General features: G+C 41.3%; 1 protein-coding gene across 1 annotated transcript; it reads left to right on the top strand.

The window, feature by feature from the left end:
* The first annotated feature begins 146 nt into the window (after positions 1-146).
* Positions 147-21,900, top strand: itgb1bp1 (integrin beta 1 binding protein 1). The gene is made up of 7 exons (XM_061895870.1): positions 147-293; positions 5,800-5,914; positions 5,990-6,068; positions 7,720-7,850; positions 8,797-8,889; positions 20,088-20,237; positions 20,316-21,900. Exons 2-7 carry the CDS (start codon positions 5,843-5,845, stop codon positions 20,385-20,387), a joined length of 597 nt encoding a protein of 198 aa, XP_061751854.1. The 5' UTR covers positions 147-293; positions 5,800-5,842; the 3' UTR covers positions 20,388-21,900.
* The last annotated feature ends 171 nt before the right edge of the window (positions 21,901-22,071 follow it).

Genomic DNA, 22,071 nt, shown 5'->3' on the forward strand with positions numbered 1-22,071 from the left:
GACAAGTGTTCCGGGACAAATGTTTTTGTTTGTTTTAATAACAGGATGTAATACAAAAACATGTAAATACGTTTTTACAATGCATAACCATACATTTTATTATATATGTGACGTTCAACTTAAGTCACATTAACAAAAAAATACTGGATTGTAAGCTCGAGATGGTATGTCCCCTTTAAGTGTCGGGTGGAGGCAGTGAAACTACGAGAGAAGCTAAACTGAGCGTAAATAAAAGCCAACAAACGCCCAGTCGGAGGAAGCGAGAGCGAATAATGTTAACGGTACACTAACAGGTATGTCTGACACTTTTATCTTTTTATAAACTCCCTTTTCCTGCGAGTAAAGTTGACGCCGGGCAACTTGATCGTTGAGACGACGTGGGCGGTGAAGGATGAATAGCTTTAACAGTTAGATACCTGAGCTTATCATAACAACTTTGTCCGTGTTTTGGAAATATTGTTTGTGAATGTTTGGAATTTGTTGACTGCAACGGTTTAACACGCAGGTGAACTACATAAGTCCGGGCAAAACAGCCTTTATGTTAAAGTTAAAGTACCAATGATTGTCACACACGCACTAGGTGTGGTGAAATTTGTCCTCTGCATTTGACCCATCCGCTTGTTCACCCCCTGGGAAGTGAGGGGAGCAGTGGGCAGCAGCGGTGCCGCGCCCGGGAATCATTCATCAACCAGGAAGCTGCAATCAGCACTCTACATTCATATACACATATTAAACATGAAATATATTGGATTACAACACTTTCGTAACGTCATATTACATTTTTTTTTTGTATTTATTTTTAGAAAAAAACTATTCAAAGTTAGTACCAGAGATGTTCGATTATATCGGCCTGCCGATATTATCGTGTCAAAACTCAAACATCAGTCTTGTACAGGGGTCACCAGGTATACCAGGTAGCCCGTAAGGACCAGATGAGTAGCCCGCTGGCCAGTTCTAAAAATAGCTCAAATCGCAGCACTTACCAGTGAGCTGCCTCCATTTTTTTAATTTTTTTTATTTACTAGCATGCTGGTCTCGCTTTGCTCAACATTTTTAATTCAAAGAGAGACAAAACTCAAATAGAATTTGAAAATCCAAGAAAATATCTTCAAGACTTGGTCTTCACTTGTTTAAATACATTCATTTATTCTTTTACTTTGCTTCTTAAAACATTCTGAAAGACAATTTTAGAGAAAAAATACGATCTTAAAAATGATTTTAGGATTTTTAAACAGATATACCTTTTTACCTTTTAAATTCCTTCCTTTTCTTTCCTGCCAATTTAAATCAATGTTCAAGTAAATTAATTTTTTATTGTAAATAATAATAAATACATTTTAATTTAATTCTTCATTTTAGCTTCTGTTTTTTCGACGAAGAATATTTGTGAAATATTTCTTCAAACTTATTATGATTAAAATTTTAAAAAAAATACACTGGCAAATCTAGAAAATATTTAGAATCAAATTTAAATCTTATTTCAAAGTCTTTTGAATTTTTTTTTAAATTTTTGTTCTGGAAAATCTAGAAGAAATAATGATTTGTTTTTCTTAAAAATATAGCTTGGTCCAATTTGTATATTCTAAAAAAATGCAGATTGAATTTTAACCTATTTAAAACATGACATCAAAATTCTAAAATTAATCTTTTATTTTTATTTTTTTAATTAATCTTAATCAGGAACAATTACTAATGATGTTCCATAAATTATTATTATTATTTTTTTTTTTTTTTTCAAAAAGATTCAAATTAGCTATTTTTTTTCTTCTTTCTTCGGTTGAATTTTGAATTTTGAAAAGTCGGAATTGAAGATAAACTATGTTTCAAAATTTAATTTTAATGTTTTTCCTTTTTTCTCCTCTTTTAAACCGATCAATTAAGTGGTTTCTTTCATCATTTATTCTCTACAAAAAACGGTCCGTAAAAGGAAAAAAAATGTACGACAGAATGACAGACAGAAATACCCATTTATATATGTATATGTATATATATATATATATATATATATATATATATATATATATATTACAGGTAAATTGAGCAAATTGGCTATTTCTGGCAATTTTTTTAAGTGTGTATCAAACTGGTAGCCCTTCACATTAATCAGTACCCAAGAAGTAGCTCTTGGTTTCAAAAAGGTTGGTGACCCCTGGTCTAGTATGGTATGAGTTTTTTTCTTGTATAATTATGTAACAATATTCAATTACATCTATAATGAATCATGATATTAAGGATGCTAGCAGTAAACTTCGATATTAACTGATATTATTAATATTATCGGCTGATAAACAGAGGTGGGTAGTCAAGTAAGAGTACTGTTACTTTAGAGATGTATTACTCAAGTAAAAATAAGGAGTAGTCACCCAAATATTTACTTGAGTAAAAGTAAAAAGTATGTTGTGAAAAAACTACTCACGTACTGAGTAACTGATGAGTAACCTGTTCGTTTAATGATGACGGCAACAAGTAATGCATAAAAACATAAAAATAGCAATGAACAAATTCAGAGCCAGGAATATCTCTTAAGCAACTAAAACAATAATATATATTAAATAATATATATTTGGTTTTACACTGTATTGAAAATGAATTTTACCTTTGCAACCTCATCATACTATTGGCTAAGTTTTATATTCATAAATGTAAGTTTCTCGATATCCGACCTTTTTTTTGTGCCTTTAAATAGATTTAGAACTCTACATTAAAACACTCTACCTCTAACAACCAAATTGCTGTGAAAACGATGATGCTGTGTTCCAGATTTAAGTTGTTTACTGAGATTGAGTGAGCCAATGGCTTTGCACTTGTTTATTTTATATATATATATATATATATATATATTTTTTTTTGCATTCTATTTTAGTTACTTTGAATTTACAACCCCCTGGTGCTGTTTTTTACAGTTTTTATACTGTTATGTACTGTTTTTGTACTTCCTTTGATTATTATTTTCAACTGTTTGTAAATGTTGAAATTTATAAATAAAGGTTTATAAAAAAAAGGAAAAAAAAGTGTGCGGTTATTCATGTGACCGCCTGGCTCTGTTTGATAGGTAAAACGGAGTCAAACATCACCAGTGACTGCATTTGATTGGTAAAACGCAGGCATGTAATAGATCCTACTTTGAAGGTCTGTCTGGAAAAAAAAAAAAAAAACGTGCATTACCAGATCGATAAAAATCAGTAGCGAGTAGCGAACTGAATCTAGATAAATGGAGCGGAGTAAAAGTAGCGTTTCTTCTCTATAAATATACTCAAGTAAAAGTATGTTGCATTAAAACTACTCTTAGAAGTACAATTCATCCCAAAAGTTACTCAAGTAGATATAACGGAGTAAATGTAGCGTGTTACTACCCACATCTGCTGATAAATGCTTTTAAATATAATAACGGAAATTATCGGTATCAAAATTATAAGTATCGGTTTTAAAACTAGTAAAATTTAAGACTTTTTAAAACGCCGCTGTGTGCACGGATGTAGGGAGAAGAACAGGGCGCCAAGAAACCTTAAAGGCACGGCCTTTGGTGTCGGCCCAGTTATATAATATCTATGGCTTTTCACACACACACACACATACACACACACACAAAGTGAATGCAATGCATATTTAGTCAACAGCCATAAAGGTCACACTGATGGAGGCCGTATAAACAACTTTAACACTGTTACAAATATGCGCCACACTGTGAACCCACACCAAACAAGAATGACAAACACATTTCGGGAGAACATCCACACCGTGACACAACATAAACACGACAGAAAAAATACCCAGAACCCCTTGCAGCATGAACTCTTCCGGGATGCTACAATATACCACCCCGCTAGTCCCAACCCCAAACCATCACCCCCCCCAACCCCATACACCTCAACCTTTTTAATGCTCAGCATGTCCCAAATTCCAAGCTGCTGTTTTGAGGCATGTTAAAAAAAAAAAACACTTTGTGACTTCAATAATTAATATGGCAGTGCCTTGTTGGCATTTTTTTTCCATAACTTGAGGTGATTTATTTTGGAAAACCTTGTTACATTGTTTAATGCATCCAGCGGGGCATCACAACAAAATTAGGCATAATAATGTGTTAATTCCACGACTGTATATAACGGTATCGGTTGATATTGGTATCGGTAATTAAGAGTTAGACAATATCGTAATATCGGATAAAAGCCATTATCGGACATCTCTAGTTAGTACCTTACTGTATACATTTCAATAGCTCTAGAACGTGGTTCCACTCAAAACACTTCAGTTTTTTCACATTTTGTTGTGTTACATCACAAGTGTCAAACTCAAGGCCTCGGGGGCCAAATCTGGCCCACCTCATGATTTAAAGTGTCCCACCATGTCATTTTACATGACATGCTTCATTAGTTTAATTGCTCTGCAAAATGTTATAAAGCAGTTTCTAAATAAATGCATGTATTATTATTTAAATTTTTACAGAAAAAGGAACAGCATCCAATTAGAGAGAGAGAAAGAGAGACTTCCTTTTATTGTCATTCAAATTTGAACTTTACAGCACAGATGAGAACAAAATTTTGTTGCATTAGCTCGTTGTTGTGCAGGATAAAAGAGCAATAAGGTGCAGATATAAATAAATAAATTACTGTACAGAAAAATACATTGCACTTTTGCATATGCATCCACGTTTATGGATGTATGTTATATTGTCTTTATATTCCAGCCAGTTAATCCGTTTTGGGAGAGGATTGAGGGAATTATTATGATGCGTTCAAGAGTCTTATGGCCTGAGGGAAGAATCAATCTTCAATCAATCAATGTTTATTTATATAGCCCTAAATAAGGGCAAAGAAAAACTCACAACCCCGTGGGATGTCAATATGAACAACCATGAGAAACCTTGGAGATGTGGGTGATTTGTACATTCTCAGAATGTGCTTGTTCTATTTTTAAACAAAGAAAACAAGCTGAAGTTGTCTTTATTTTTAAGTTATCGTGCCGTGATTTTACCAGTCCGGCCCACTTGGGAGTAGATTTTTGTCTATGTGGCCCCCAATCTAAAATGAGTTTGACACCCCAGGTATAGTGGATACAATGGAGCACAATTAAGCACAAAAAGTCAACTTGTTTTTCCACTCTCATGGTACTTTAATATAATCTGATCCTGCAAGTTATCCATTAATCTGTTAGTGAATGTGTGGCATTTTGTGACGTTTAGACGGTGTTTACACATACTCTGCAGATTGTAAATACAATTGGATATGGTTAATGGATACAATTAAACACAATTAAGCAAATTAAGTCAGTCATACCAATGCCTATAAAAATGGGACCTGCCTGGCACTCCGCGTCAAGGTTTGGAATTGGGGGTTAAATCACCAAAAGTGATTCCTGGGCGCAGCCACCGCTGCTGCTCACTGCTCCCCTCACCTCCTAGGGGGTGATCAAGGGTGATGGGTCAAATGCAGAGAATAATTTCGCTTCACATAGTGTGTGTGTGACAATCATTGATACTTTAACTTTAACTTGTTTTTCCACTCTCCTGGTGCTTTAATATAATCTGATCCTACAACAAACAAGGCAAGTTGAAAAATAAAATGGTACTCATAGATAGTTTCCCATGCACATTGTGTAACTAGGTTAATATGCATTTATTGTCATATATATTCACTATTACATGTGGTCCCCTAAGGGCAGCCAATTGTGGCTCCAATTTGTTGGATTTACATAATGTCACGTCCGGCTGCACACTGACTACTCCAAGTCATATCCAATTTCTATAGTACTGTCCATTTAGAAGACAGATATCCTGTCATAAAAATGGTTGTACTCACTTAGGTGTTGGCGGCCTGGGATGCGGTTGTCAAGAATGCAGTGAAAGATGTTCCGCAAGGTCAAGAAACGCCACAGCAGCAGCAGCTCTCAAAGCAGTGAGATCAGCACCAAAAGTAAAGTACGCAAACCAAACACACTCAACCACAACATTTGGTCCACTTGCATAATCCAGTGCATAATTACTTTTCTGTAGTCTGTGGATTCCAGTTTAGGGGGATTGTCCAGGTCGAGCACAGTTGCCAGCCTGGACACGGACTCCACCAAGAGCTCAGGTCAGTCTCAGTTCTTTGTGTGTGTTTTTTGTTTTAACGAAGGCGGTCAAAAATAATGACTTAACTGACTCGTGATTAAAAACAAAAAAAACACAATACTTATGTACAGTTTTTATGCAGATTATCACAGTTTATTATAACCCCCACATGCTCCTTTACCTCAACCGTGAAAGGTTGCTTTAAAGGAGGCGTAGATTAAAAATACATCTTAATGGAACTTGAGATAAAACTGTTACCAGGTTTTAAGCATGTAAATTACATATATTTAGAAAAAAAACATTTTTAAGAAGTGGTTTGTGTATGATACTCAAAAAATGCAATTGCATTCGTATCACAATGTTGGGGTATTTTTCTAAGTTAATAAAACATTTTCAAGCAAGTAATTTACCGAGATGAATCACAATTCAAAAGTAGTGTGCAAATAAATTACGTATATTTAGTAAAACATTTTTTTAAATGTTTTGTGCATGCCACAAAAATAAAATTGCATTTGTGTCAAAATATTGGGGTCTTTTTTTAAGGTTAATGAAAATTTTGCAAGGAAGTCATTTTACGTAAAAATGGCGTGACTAATCTCATGAATGCAATGGAACTTAAGATAATACTTACCATGTTTTGAGCCAAACAACATATATCTGTGTTTCCCACAGGTCAAGCATCTATTTGTGGTGTTGTGGTCGTGCTGCGGGGGGGGGGGGTTTGTGGGATGTGGTGGAGGCAGCGGCGGAGTTGGAATATAATTACAACACTTTATGTACATATTTATATAATATTTACATATTTATATAATATGTAACTACAAGCTCCATTCACAGACAGAGAGTCCCATTGCTTTTATGAGCGGTATGTACATTTTTATTTTTTTTATTCGTGGCGGCTGTAATTCTTTCGTGGCGGGCCGCCACAAATAAATGAATGTGTAGGAAACCTTGTATATGTAGTAAGGTATATTTTTAAAATTGTGCATCAAAATATTTGTTTTATGGTTTGTTATAGACAATGTGACAATAAAATAGTATTTGTGTAAAAATATTACAGTATTTTTATTTTTTAAGTTTATGAACATTTTGCAAGCAAATAATTTAGTGTGATTAATTGTGATGAGTCTCATGCATGCATTGGGACTTAAGATAATGTTAACGCATGTGATTAATCTACAAAAATATTGCATCAATCATATGTATACAAAGATTAATTACGCAATTTATTTTGACCGTACATGATCCTTTAACCATGGATGGTTACCTGAAAGGTAGAATGTGTTGTTATACGATCAGTGATCAGGCCAGTTCATGCGTCTGTGCAAAGATGAGTGAGGAGACGCCGACTGGTGTGTTTGCTGGCAAATTTCACTCCATAATACAGCCTGACAGGACTTCACATAAAACTGTTAACACATTTTGAGCACATAAAAGACAAGTATTTAAGTAAAATATTTTTTCAAATTTTCCTGGATGACATGTCATAATTTAATTTGTGTGCAAATATTTGGGTCTTTTTTAAAGTTATTTGAAATTCTGGAAGCGAATAATATACTGTGAATAATCATGACTAAACCAAATCAAAAAATGTGATTAATCTGATTTAAAAAATATACACATATATATTTGACAGCACTAGTTTTTAAGCTTCTTGAACTGATGGTTTCCAGGAAACAGTACAACTGAAACCTGCGCAGAATTTCGTGTGAAGTATGTGGGAGCCATTGAGAAGTTGCAGTTTGACATGAGCAAGACGCTCCACGAACCTCTCGACCTCATCAACTACATTGACAGCGCTCAGGTAAGGAACTCAACACGTTTTAATGTTAGCACAATTCTAATGCTAATATATTTTAATACTGATGGCTTGTTGAACTATATTACAAAAAATACAGCTGTAAGTCGGCTGAATATTTGTAAAACTCAAAATGTCTAGTAGTATTCATGTGTTTATTTTTCACTCTCTTATAGATTGACTTTTAAGCAAATATGGAAGATACTTTTTCTTACTGTTATTATGTTCATAGGGTTTTTATTATGATACAATATTTTCCACGTGAAGAAATTGACTCAATGTAATAAAGATAAGGCACTAAGGTCTGACAGATCAGTCAAAGTGAACTATTTTTAATTTATAGCAAAACAAAAAGTAGACATTAATATCCCACGTCCCAACATTGCTGAACTTGGTTTTTATTTGGTTTGGTTTGTTGTCATTGTTTTAATTTCTATTTCTATTTATTAAATTTTCTTTCTAATCTGTTACTATTAACCGAAGTTACTGTATTTATAACCGAGAGTAGTCTATTTATATCCTATTAAATTTCAATTATATTCCATGTTCTTGTGGTTCTCATTGGGCTAAATCTGGGACTTTGGGTAATACATTCCGTGCCAACTCATGTGTCTCACATGTGCTGGTATGACAATAATGTTCCTTAAATCCTAATATTTTAGTAAAAAAAAAAGATTGTATTCCTATTTAGAGTGAACTAAATTTAGTACCCATCTTTATAGGACTGACAAGCATGTGTGTGTAAAATATGAGCAAGATTGTTTAGAAAACATGACCGCTGTCAAGCAAAAAGGATGTCCTTGTTACATGCATGCAACATTTTGACCAGAACCTATAGCGGGCTCCACAATACTTTCTTTATGATGCTTTGGCTGCGTTTACATAATCGTGTTGACAGCTACTACACTTTCATCGCAACTGTAAATAATATTTTTTTTTTTTGCCATCATAGCAAGATGGAAAGCTGCCATTTGTGCCAGGAGACGAAGAAATGATACTGGGAGTGTCCAAACATGGAGTCAAAGTGGCCTCTCTGGACCAGTGTGTGAGTCTTGTCTGTGTGTATAGTTAAGCTATCATCAATTCATTGTTTTAAAAATTATCATCAAGTGTAAATATATACAACTTGTATTTTAAGATGCCTGTTAAATTTATCAGTGAGCTATCTAGAACAGAAGTCTTCAACATTGGTTCATGACCCACATCGGGTCCATGGAGGTACTGCGTGGGAGGAGTATTAAATATTTAATTGATATACAGTATATTATTTTTGTACAGATTGAAATGTTTTTAAATACACATTAACATTTATCCAACACACTATACTCCTGTTTTTAAATGGCTTTGGCATGGAAAACCTACTTACTGTACCTTGCAGATTTATAATAAAAACATGAAACTGTTATATTATTGTATTCATGGTAGCGTTTATGATAGTCAGCCATTAGCACTCTTGTTGACAGCGAGCGTATTCCAGACTATTTTTCCAGCTGACAATTAGTGCTCTACTACATTTGCAGACTGGTAGCCAGCTAAAGATTAGCGGCACTACTGCTATCATTTAAATATATTCGTACTGAACAATAACAAGGTCCATTTGTTACCAGTTTATTATAAAACAAATGTGTTTACAAGATATATAAGCAGGAGGTCCCCTTTACATTGCTATATATGTTTGGGGGTTATTGGCCTGGACAACATTGAAGATACATTCTTGATGTAGTATATTGCAGTACTGTATATTGTGTCGTGACTCAAGTATTATGATAAACAGTACAGGCCAAAAGTTTGGAGACACCTTCTCATTCAAAGCGTTTTCTTTATTTTCATGACTATTTACATTGTAGATTGTCACTGAAGGCATCAAAACTATGAATGAGCACATGTAGAGTTATATACTCAACAAAAAAGGTGAAATAACTGAAAACATGTTTTATTTTCTAGTTCCTTCAAAATAGCCACCCTTTGCTCTGATTACTTTTTCGCACACTCTTGGCATTCTCTTAATGAGCTTCAAGAGGTAGTCACCTGAAATAGTTTTTACATTACAGGTGTGCTTGAAACTCATCGAAAGAATGCCAAGAGTGTGCAAAACAGTAATCAGAGCAAAGGGTAGCTATTTTGAAGGAACTAGAATACAAAACATGTTGTTAGTTATTTCACCTTTGTTAAGTGCATAACTCCACATGTGTTCATTCATAGTTTTAATGCCTTCAGTGACAATCTACAACGTAAATAGCCATGAAAATGGGGCGGCATAGCTCGGTTGGTAGAGTGGCCGTGCCAGCAACTTGAGAGTTGCAGGTTCGATTCCCGCTTGTGCCGTCCTAGTTACTGCCGTTGTGTCCTTGGGCAAGACACTTTACCCACCTGCTCCCAGTGCCACCCACACTGGTATAAATGTAACTTAGATAATGGGTGTCACTATGTAAAGCGCTTTGAGTCACTTGAGAAAAGCGCTATATAAATATAATTCAGTCAGTCAGAAAATAAAGAAAACGTATTGTATGAGAAGATGTGTCCAAACTTTTGATATATATATATATATATATATATGTATATATATATATACATACATACATACATATATTTTATTTTCATATATATAATCGAATGCCCTTTAAATGCCCATTAAGTCGTATTATTTGGAATAATTTGTGAAATTAGCCTTGAAGTTTTGAAAAGCTGTTTTTTCTTTGTTCCTTAAGCTGCTGCACAGGCCCTGAAGTCTAAAGAAAACTGCAACTTGTTCACTTCCAATATGTTATCAATATTGGAGCTGATATTTATTTAATACAGTATCAGTGCGAATTATACACCATCATTTTATTATTTTGTTGTGTGGAATGTTAGAAAAGGTTTGATCAAGTGAAATTACTCAGAGAACAATGGCAGGTATGAACAACACTAACTTATTATTTATTAACTGTCTGGAATGGAATTATTCTGTCTTTCAATTGAAGCGGAGTGGTATTTATTATTTTATTCTTTAAATTAGGTTAATGACCCAGTAAGTTGAATGATGCGAACATGTTTGTTACTGGATACTTTCTGATACGCTTCTGCCCTGGAGACTTTGTATTTGTAAGTAATGTGCAAATATAATGATTTCATACTTGTTTATATTGACACATGGGGTATTTTTAGATTGCAATGTTGTGTAATTAAGAACAGTTATTAGGTAGTCTATTGTGTGCTTGGCTGTTGTGTAGCTGCTATTTCCTAGTTGCCTATAGCCTAGCATGTTTGACTAAATTACAAGAAAATACCAACCCTGTATTCCTATTGGAGGAAATTTGGACATTAGCTGGCCCTGCTGCTTTGCACAACTAAACGTGCTGCAGGACTGCTTATTTGAACATGGTAAATGGCCTATACATGTATAACGCTTTTCTACCTTTTTAAGGAACTAAAAGCGCTTTGACACTATTTCCACATTCACCCATTCACACCTACATTCACACACTGATGGGGGGAGCTGCCATTCAAGGCCCTAACCAGGACCCGTCAGGAGCAAGGGTGAAGTGTCTTGCTCAAGGACATAACGGACATGACTAGGATGGTAGAAGGTGGGGATTGAACCAGGAACCCTCAGGTTTCTGGCACAGCCACTCTCCCAACCGCGCCACGCCGTCCCCTATGGACATTTGGACATAAATTGTGTTGCCAAAAGTATTTGGCAAGTACCTGCTTTGACTCATATGAACTTGAAGTGCCATCCCATTCCTAACCCATAGGGTTCAATATGATGTCTGTCCACCTTTTGCAGCTATTAGAGCTTCAACTCTTCTTTCAACTGTGTTTATAGGACTTTTTGACCATTTTTCCAAAAGCGCATTGGTGAGGTCACACACGAGAAGGCCTAGCTCTCAGTCTCTGTTCTAATTCATCCCAAAGGTGTGCTATTGGGTTCAGGTCAGGACTCTGTGCAGGCCAGTGAAGTTAATCCACAACAGACTCTTTTATCCATGTCTTTATGGACCTTGCTTTGTGCACTGGTGCACTGTCATATTGGAAAAATAAAGGGCCAGCTCCAAACTTTTCCCATGCATGGAATTGTCCAAAATGTTTTGGTATCTTGGAGCACTCAAAGTTCCTTTCACTGGAACTAAGTGGCCAACTCGACGTGCTTTACATCACTCTATCCGACGCTATTCATTGGACTTGGTGATGTATGGCTTGGATCAGGGGTGTCAAACTCATTTTAGACGGGGGGCCACATGGAGAAAAATCTTCTCCAAGGTGGGCCTGACTAGTAAAATCACGGCAAGATAACTTAAAAATGAAGACAAATACAGATTGTTTTCTTTGTTTAAAGATAGAACAAGCACATTCTGAAAATGTACAAATCATAATGTTGTCGGGTTTGTTTTTCACTTACATGTTGCGGCTAATAGTATTCTATCTTTATTTGTCTAGTCCTCGACATGCCAGGCTCTTACAGTTTTACGAGAATGTTGTATTTTGCAATAAATTGTCTTTGTGCTTTTTAGCAATTGTCTTTTCGTCAGTCTCGCTCTCGCTCGTGCTTCACCATCAACCTTACCCCTCTCTCCTTCCCGGCTGCTGCCTTTCACAGAGCGACAGGTGATTAGATAAGCACGCCCAGGTGGGCCATCCACGCACCTGTCGCTGATCTCGAATTCGTTCTTGGCACACCCTGCTTTGTTACAGGACTGCAGGCCACGCCCCCCTTCCACATTGTTATTTATACTTTCTGAATAAATTGAGCTGCAACCTTATCGTGGTAGAGGAGTTTGCGTGTCCCAATGATCCTAGGAGCTATGTTGTCCGGGGGCATAAAGCCCCCTGGTAGGGTCTCCCAAGGCAAACAGGTTCTAGGTGAGGGATCAGACAAAGAGCAGCTCGAAGACCTTTATGAAGATGAAAAACCATGGACCCAGATTTCCCTCGCCCGGACGCGGGTCACCGGGGCCCCCCTCTGGAGCCAGGCCCGGAGGTGGGGCACGATGGCGAGCGCCTGGTGGCCGGGCCTGTTCCCATGGGGCCCGGCCGGGCACAGCCCGAAAAGGCAACGTGGGTCACCCCTCCAATGGGCTCACCACCCATAGCAGGGGCCATAGAGGTCGGGTGCATTGTGAGCTGGGCGACAGCCCAAGGCAGGGCACTTGGCGGTCCGATCCTCGGCTACAGAAGCTAGCTCTTGGGACGTGGAACGTCACGTCACTGGGGGGGAAAGAGCCTGAGCTAGTGCGCGAAGTCGAGAAATTCCGGCTGGATATAGTCGGACTCACTTCGACGCACAGCAAGGGCTCTGGAACCACTTCTCTCGAGAGGGACTGGACCCTCTTCCACTCTGGCGTTGCCGGCAGTGAGAGGCGACGGGCTGGGGTGGCAATTCTTGTTTCTCCCTGGCTCAAAGCCTGTACGTTGGAGTTCAACCCGGTGGACGAAAGGGTAGCCTCCCTCCGCCTTCGGGTGGGGGGACGGGTCCTGACTGTTGTTTGTGCTTACGCACCAAACAGCAGTTCAGAGTACCCACCCTTTTTAGGAACACTCGAGGGAGTACTGGAAAGTGCTCCCCCGGGTGATTCCCTTGTCCTACTGGGAGACTTCAACGCTCACGTTGGCAACGACAGTGAAACCTGGAGAGGCGTGATTGGGAAGAATGGCCGCCCGGATCTGAACCCGAGTGGTGTTTTGTTATTGGACTTTTGTGCTCGTCACAGTTTGTCGATAACAAACACCATGTTCAAACATAAGGGTGTCCATATGTGCACTTGGCACCAGGACACCCTAGGCCGCAGTTCCATGATCGACTTTGTAGTTGTGTCATCGGATTTGCGGCCTCATGTTTTGGACACTCGGGTGAAGAGAGGGGCGGAGCTTTCTACCGATCACCACCTGGTGGTGAGTTGGCTGCAATGGTGGGGGAGGATGCCGGACAGACCTGGGAGGCCCAAACGCATTGTGAGGGTCTGCTGGGAACGTCTGGCAGAGTCTCCTGTCAGACAAAGTTTCAATTCCCACCTCCGGAAGAACTTTGAACATGTCACGAGGGAGGTGCTGGACATTGAGTCCAAGTGGACCATGTTCCGCACCTCTATTGTCGAGGCGGCAGATCGGAGCTGTGGCCGCAAGGTAGTTGGTGCCTGTCGGGGCGGCAATCCTAAAACCCCTTGGTGGACACCAGCGGTGAGGGATGCCGTCAAGCTGAAGAAGGAGTCCTATCGGGTCCTTTGGGAAGCCATGGAAAACAACTTCCGGACGGCTTCGAAGCGATTCTGGACCACCGTCCGCCGCCTCAGGAAGGGGAAGCAGTGCACTATCAACACCGTGTATGGTGGGGATGGTGTTCTGCTGACCTCAACTGCGGATGTTGTGGATAGGTGGAAGGAATACTTCGAAGACCTCCTCAATCCCACCAAAACGTCTTCCTATGAGGAAGCAGTGCCTGGGGAATCTGTGGTGGACTCTCCTATTTCTGGGGCTGAGGTCGCTGAGGTAGTTAAAAAGCTCCTCGGTGGCAAGGCCCCAGGGGTGGACGAGATCCGCCCGGAGTTCCTTAAGGCTCCGGATGCTGTGGGGCTGTCTTGGTTGACAAGACTTTGCAGCATCGCGTGGACATCGGGGGCGGTACCTCTGGATTGGCAGACCGGGGTGGTGGTTCCTCTCTTTAAGAAGGGGGACCGGAGGGTGTGTTCCAACTATCGTGGGATCACACTCCTCAGCCTTCCCGGTAAGGTTTAGAATAGAGTTTTATTGTCATTATTGCAATGAACAGGTTCAAAGAACAACGAAATTGGAGCAGCTCCTCCTAAGGTGCATATACAATATGGTAGTATAAATTAAAAAAAATAAAAATAAATAAATAAATAAAAAATAAATTAAAAAAAAAAAAAAGATAGAGATGACAGATATATCTATGTATACATACATAAAACATTATTTCACATTGTAGTCCACAAAAATAGAAAAACATTTAAACATTACACATGAGGACATGATGGACATATGGACACTCAGTGCCTGTTTAGTGCTACTATGGCTCTTGGGTAAAAGCTATTTTTTAGTCTATTGGTGCTCGCTTTTAGCACCCTGTAGCGTCTGCCTGAGGGTAGCAGTTCCAGGTGGCTGTGCCCGGGGTGGAATGGGTCTTTCAGGATGCTCTGTGCTTTCCTGAGACAGCGGGAGCTGTACAGGTCAGCCAGGGGGGGGAGGGGGCATCCGATTAACTTCTGGGCGGTCTTTATGACTCTCTGGAGCGCCGTTCTCTCTGCGGCCGTGCAGCTGCTGAACCACACGCAGATGCAGTAGGTCAGGATGCTCTCAATGGAGCACCGGTAGAAGGACACCAGCAGTTCCTGTGAGAGGTGGTTGTTCCTGAGTATTCTCAGGAAGTGCAGTCTCTGGTGTGCCTTCTTGATGGTAGCCGTGGTGTTGGTGCTCCAGGATAGGTCGTTGGCCAGGTGGACTCCCAGGGAGCGGAAGTCGGAGACCCTCTCCACACAGTCACCACTGATGATCAGGGGCAGGATGTCCGTTTTTTTCCTCCTGAAGTCTATGACCAGCTCCTTGGTCTTGGAGGTGTTCAGGGCCAGGTTGTTGACTTTGCACCAATCCGACAGCTTCTCCACCTCATCCCGATATGCAGCCTCGTCTCCCTCCGAGATGAGCCCCACTACGGTGGTGTCATCCGCAAATTTGATGATGGAGTTGCTGGAGTGGGCAGGTGTGCAGTCGTATGTGTAGATGGAGTAGAGAAGGGGGCTCAGCACGCAGCCTTGTGGAGAGCCGGTACTGAGGTGCAGGCTTGATGACATGTGGCGACCCAACTGCACCCTCTGGGGGCGGTTGGATAAGAAGTCCTTAATCCACATGCAGATGGAGTTCGAGAGACCCAGGTCTGACAGTTTGGACACCAGTCTATCAGGAATAATGGTGTTAAATGCCGAGCTATAATCCACAAAAAGCAGCCGCACGTAGCTTCCCCCCGTCTCCAGGTGACCCAGGGAGGAGTGTAGGGCTGTGGCGATGGCGTCCTCTGTGGACCTGTTGGCTCTGTAGGCAAACTGGTGTGGGTCGAGCTCGGGAGGGAGGACTGAGGTGATATGGGTCCGTACCAGCTTCTCGAAGCACTTCATAGCTATAGGTGTAAGTGCAACTGGACGGTAGTCATTCAGACATCTGACAGAGTTCTTCTTTGGCACCGGGATTATTGTGGAGGTCTTCAGGCATGATGGGATGACGGCCTGGGAGAGGGACTGGGTGAAGATCTTCGTAAATACTCCGGCCAGCTGGTCTGCACAGTCTCTTAGTACCTGTCCCGGGACTCCATCTGGACCCGTAGCCTTCCTCGGGTTCACTGCCTTCAGCGTGCGTCTCACCTCATGCTCCTCCAGTATAAGGGTGCAGCTGCTGTGGGTGTTGGGTGGAACTGTTGTGACGGCTGCAGGTGTTTTTCTCTCAAATCGGGCGAAGAAGCTGTTTAACTCCCCTGCTCGAGAGGCGTCGCCGTCAGCCGAAGGGTTACTGGGTCTGAAGTTGGTCATGTCTTTTATTCCTTTCCATACCTCCTTGGTGTTGTTGCTCTGCAGGTGGGCTTCCATTTTCCTCCTATGTTCGGCTTTTGCCTCTCTGATGCCTCTCTTCAGATTGGCTCTGGCAGCACTGTAGAGTGCCAGGTCCTGCGCTTTGAAGGCACTGTCTCTCTCTTTGAGTAAGCCCTGGACTGTTTTTGTCATCCAGGGCTTCCTGTTGGGGTAGACTCGGATGCGCTTGTCCACTGTGACAGTGTCTATGCAGTGTTTGATGTACCCCAGGACTGCTTCTGTGTACTGCTCCAAGTCTGGGTTTTCAAAAACTGACCAGTCTGTTGTATCAAAGCAGTCCTGCAGCTGTTCCATGGCTCCCTCCGGCCATGTTTTGACCGTCTTGGTTGTGATAGGAGCACTTTTTCTTATTGGTGTGTAAGCTGGCAAAAGGAGCAGGGATATGTGGTCAGACTTGCCTAATTGGGGAAGTTGTTTGGCTCTATATCCTTTTTTTATGTTGGAATAGACTTTGTCCAGTGTGTTAGCTCCCCTCGTAGCACACTTCACATGCTGGTGAAGTTTGGGGAGCACTTTTTTCAGGTCGACATGATTAAAGTCCCCCGCTATGATGTGGATGCCGTCGGGATATTTGTTCTGTTGTGCACTGATTGTATCGTGCAACAGAGCTAGCGCCGTGCTAGCGTTAGCATCGGGAGCTATATACACGTTTGTGATCAGGACAGCAGAGTGCTCCCTGGCTAGATGGAAGGGTCGGCATTTAACTGTAAAATATTCCAGATCTTGGGAACGGTGGCTGTTAACTACCTTTGAATCAGAAGTCCACTTGTTGTTTAGGTAGGTTAGCAGTCCACCCCCACGCCGCTTGCCGGAAGACACTGCGTTTCTGTCCTGTCTGTGTGCTGTGTGACCGGTTAGCTCCATGCTAGCGTCGGGTATTGAGGACGTTAGCCAGGTTTCCGTAAACAATAGGGCGCAGCTGTCCATCACAGTGTTTTGTGCTACACGGAGCCTCACCTCGTCCATCTTGTCCTCTTCACCATGAGGAGCGAGCGACCTCGCATTAGCCAGGAATAGACTTGGTATCGGTGGTCTGTTTGGGTTCATTTTTAGTCTGGCTAACACGCCGCCCCTTCGGCCACGGCGTCTTCGCCTCCGCCTCCCCCTCGCCGGGCACAGTAGCCATGGAGCTCCAGGGCTACGTGCTAACTCCTCTGGGATGTTGTGTCGGCTTGTAAAATCCACCGAAATAGTCTGCTCAGACCGCAATACAATCTCCAACAAATCGTTTCGGCTGTACATAACCTTCGCCCAGCAATTTGCTGACTGGGCTAGTAATAAACTATATAAAAACAATGCACCTAAGGGGAGAGCCTGAAACGTCGCGTCCATGCGCGCCGCCATTTTCTTCACTCTTCTTTATTCAGGTGTACTGGAGAGGAGGCTACGCCGGATAGTCGAACCTCGGATTCAGGAGGAACAGTGTGGTTTTCGTCCTGGTCGTGGAACTGTGGACCAGCTCTATACTCTCGGCAGGGTTCTTGAGGGTGCATGGGAGTTTGCCCAACCAGTCTACATGTGCTTTGTGGACTTGGAGAAGGCCTTCGACCGTGTCCCTCGGGAAGTCCTGTGGGGAGTGCTCAGAGAGTATGGGGTATCGGACTGTCTTATTGTGGCGGTCCGCTCCCTGTACGATCAGTGCCAGAGCTTGGTTCACATTGCCGGCAGTAAGTCGAACACATTTCCAGTGAGGGTTGGACTCCGCCAAGGCTGTCCTTTGTCACCGATTCTGTTCATAACTTTTATGGACAGAATTTCTAGGCGCAGTCAAGGCGTTGAGGGGTTCCGGTTTGGTAACCGCAGGATTAGGTCTCTGCTTTTTGCAGATGATGTGGTCCTGATGGCTTCATCTGACCGGGATCTTCAGCTCTCGCTGGATCGGTTCGCAGCCGAGTGTGAAGCGACCGGAATGAGAATCAGCACCTCCAAGTCCGAGTCCATGGTTCTCGCCCGGAAAAGGGTGGAGTGCCATCCCCGGGTTGGGGAGGAGACCCTGCCCCAAGTGGAGGAGTTCAAGTACCTAGGAGTCTTGTTCACGAGTGAGGGAAGAGTGGATCGTGAGATCGACAGGCGGATCGGTGCGGCGTCTTCAGTAATGCGGACGTTGTACCGATCCGTTGTGGTGAAGAAGGAGCTGAGCCGGAAGGCAAAGCTCTCAATTTACCGGTCGATCTACGTTCCCATCCTTACCTATGGTCATGAGCTTTGGGTCATGACCGAAAGGATAAGATCACGGGTACAAGCGGCCGAAATGAGTTTCCTCCGCCGTGTGGCGGGGCTCTCCCTTAGAGATAGGGTGAGAAGCTCTGCCATCCGGGAGGAACTCAAAGTAAAGCCGCTGCTCCTCCACATCGAGAGGAGCCAGATGAGGTGGTTCGGGCATCTGGTCAGGATGCCATCCGAACGCCTCCCTAGGAAGGTGTTTAGGGCACGTCCAACCGGTAGGAGGCCACGGGGAAGACCCAGGACACGTTGGGAAGACTATGTCTCCCGGCTGGCCTGGGAACGCCTCGGGATCCCCCGGGAAGAGCTAGACGAAGTGGCTGGGGAGAGGGAAGTCTGGGTTTCCCTGCTTAGGCTGTTGCCCCCGCGACCCGACCTCGGATAAGCGGAAGATGATGGATGGATGGATGGATGAATAAATTATGTGATGATGTTCATCAGTCAACTAATTTTCAATCTATCAGGATGAAAAAAAAAAATCAAATTACAGGATGTTATTTACGTAGTTTGCTCATTTACCTCGACTGGTGCACTAACGTATTTTTTTTTCTTTTTTTCCTACACATGTAGCATAATCTAGATTAGAAAGATACAAATAATTGCTATTGCGACATTTTTCATTAAAAAATTTCGGCTCATTTTTATACTTCGCAAACTTATCTCGCGGGCCGGATAAAACCTGTTCGCGGGCCGTACGTTTGACACCCCTGGCTTGGATGAAGCTGTTAGGCCATGGAAACCCATTCCATGAAACTCTGCATGCTGTACGTGGGCTAATTGGAAGGTCACATAAAGTTTGGAGCTTTGTAGCAACTGAGTGTGCAGAAAGTCGGTAACCTCTTTGCACTATGCGCTTCAGCATCCACTGACCCCTCTTCGTCAGTTTACGTGGCCTACCACTTTGTGGCTGAGTTGCGGTTGTACCCAAAAACTTCCATTTTCTTCTAATTAAGCCGACAGTTGATTTTGGAATATTTAGGAGCGAGGAAATTTCACGACTAGATTTTTTGCACAGGTGGCATCCTATGACATCACTGAGCTCCTGAGAGCGCCCCACTTTTTCACAAATGTTTGTAGAAACAGTCTTCATGCCTAAGTGCTTGATTTTATATACCTGTGGCCGGTCCAAGTGATTAGCACACCTTATTCTGATCATTTGTATGGGTGGCCAAACACTTTTGGCAATATAGTATACATACAAGCCAATACCTTTTTTTGTTTGCTCATATCAGACTGAAATCCGATATTGATATCAGATCAGGACACCCTTTATTATAATGTTACCTAAAACGTGACCTGCAGATGTAATAAAGGATTTTAGAGTTGAAGAAGAACAGTTTGACCCTGGAAGAGAGTATTTCCATTATTTCCTACATTCAACTTTAGTGTGTTATTATGGTGCAGGAATGACACCTCTCAGTAAAAAGAGTGCCTCTTTTCCCTCCAGGACGTGTTGCACCGTCACCCTCTCTACCTGATTGTCCGCATGCTCTGCTACGACGACGGTCTGGGTGCAGGGAAGAATCTCCTCGCCCTGAAAACCACCGACCCAAAACAGGAGAGGTGCAGCATTTGGGTGTACCAGTGCACCAGCTCTGTGAGTGCAACATGAGCATGAAGTCCCGTTCTGAAGGGTGAACATTCTACATGTGCATTTTTATGTATTGTAAAACAGGAGCAGGCTCAGTCCATCTGCAAGGTCCTGTCGGCTTCTTTTGACTGCGCTCTGATGTCTGACAAGTCTTGACGCCTGAGAAAGAGAGCAGACGGAAACAAAAGCAGCTACCGCCTGGAAGAGTCCTGCACTGTGCTGAATAGTTCAGTTTTTCATGTGTTGCGTTCTATTGCCTTTCAACCATATGTGAAGGAAAAATATGTATATTTAATAGGGGTGTAACGGTACACAAAAATTTCGGTTCGGTACCTACCTCGGTTTAGAGGTCACGGTTCGGTTCATTTTCGGTACAGTAAGAAAACAACAAAATATAAATTTTTTGGTTATTTATTTACCAAATTTGTAAACAATGGCTTTATCCTTTTAACATTGGGAACACTCTAATAATTCTGCCCACGTTAATCCACATTATATTGCCTCAAGTTGTTGCTTTGATTAAATAAAATGAAAAAACCTTTCTTCTACATATAAACAGTGCAACATTAAACAGCTTCAAGTCATGCTTGATTTATTACAGCATTTGGGAAGCCTGTGGTTGACTTTTATTATGTAAATGTTATATTTTTATCAACATGTGATAGCAGGGACCCTGCCATTCAAAACTAGGCTGCTATATTACCAATGATTAATGTAACTATTGCTGAAAAAATGGTACAATAGCAATAGGAGAGACTATTCATCCCTGAACACAATGGAGTTCAATGAAATAACAGACAGGGCTTTGCTGCCCCTAACACACACACACACACACACACACACACACACACACACACACACACAGACAGACACAGCAAAATGAGCTAACATTACACTAAAAGCTAATTAACCTTCACTTCAAGCCTATACTGCGAGCTAGCAGAGCTGCAGTTTAAGTTTCTAGAAGGTCAACGGGCGTATAGTGATGTTTGTAATAGTTGTGACTGGGAAGTGTTTTTTAAAATTTGAGTACCCTGTCCGCTGCTCCCCCGCTAAACAAATATCTGCTGGACGCGGAAGCATTGACTACATCGCTCTGAATACGCACTGCTGATTGGCTTTGTATGTAACCAATCAGATGGTTGTGTGGGCGGGACAATGCTTGCTGCTGAGACAGAGGCAGAAAGCAGAGCAGCTTGTGAAGACTTTTGCCTACTAACTCGTTCGGTACGCCCGCGTGCTGAACCGAAACCCCTGTATCGAAGCGGTTCAATACAAATACACGTTCCGTTACACCCCTAATATTTAATAATGGCAGCATTAAGTACAATATAATGGTACATAATCACTTGATTTAAGTTTGCAGTCCATTATATTGCTTTATTGACACAATGGGTACCATTCTGCCATTTGGCTTTAATTTTAAAATACTTGAAATTATTAATGATGGTTTTAATGTTTAGATTGTTTTCACCAATAATGTTATAAAAGGTACTGTGGTGGATTAACACTCAAGTAAAATTAATTTGAATGATTTTGGGAAATCATTGGCGGTACGTCATCTTTTATATTTTTTATTATTATTTTTCTATTTTCTTTCTGTCACCTTCAACCAGTATTTGTGCAGTGAGAACATGTGTTGAACATTAAAGAAGTGGAAATTTTAGAATTGCTGAGTATTTTTTAAATATTTTAGCCACATAAAGTAGTATATTTAAGAGAAGTTATATATTCACCACCAGAGGGCGCGCCTGCTACGTAAAATAATAGTAACAAGAATACTGTACTGTACTGTACTGGAATTCATGTTGAAGAAAATAGTAGTCCTGGGTTCAATTCC

Source organism: Nerophis ophidion, linkage group LG03 (assembly GCF_033978795.1).
Source record: "Nerophis ophidion isolate RoL-2023_Sa linkage group LG03, RoL_Noph_v1.0, whole genome shotgun sequence".
Lineage (NCBI taxonomy): Eukaryota > Metazoa > Chordata > Actinopteri > Syngnathiformes > Syngnathidae > Nerophis > Nerophis ophidion.

Excerpts from the sequence above, each read along its gene's own strand:
- itgb1bp1 (XM_061895870.1), top strand. The coding sequence starts at position 5,843 with ATGTTCCGCAAGGTCAAGAAACGCCACAGCAGCAGCAGCTCTCAAAGC. Across the intron at positions 7,851-8,796 it reads ACTACATTGACAGCGCTCAG|CAAGATGGAAAGCTGCCATT; the intron begins GTAAGGAACTCA and ends TTGCCATCATAG. Across the intron at positions 20,238-20,315 it reads TGTACCAGTGCACCAGCTCT|GAGCAGGCTCAGTCCATCTG; the intron begins GTGAGTGCAACA and ends ATTGTAAAACAG.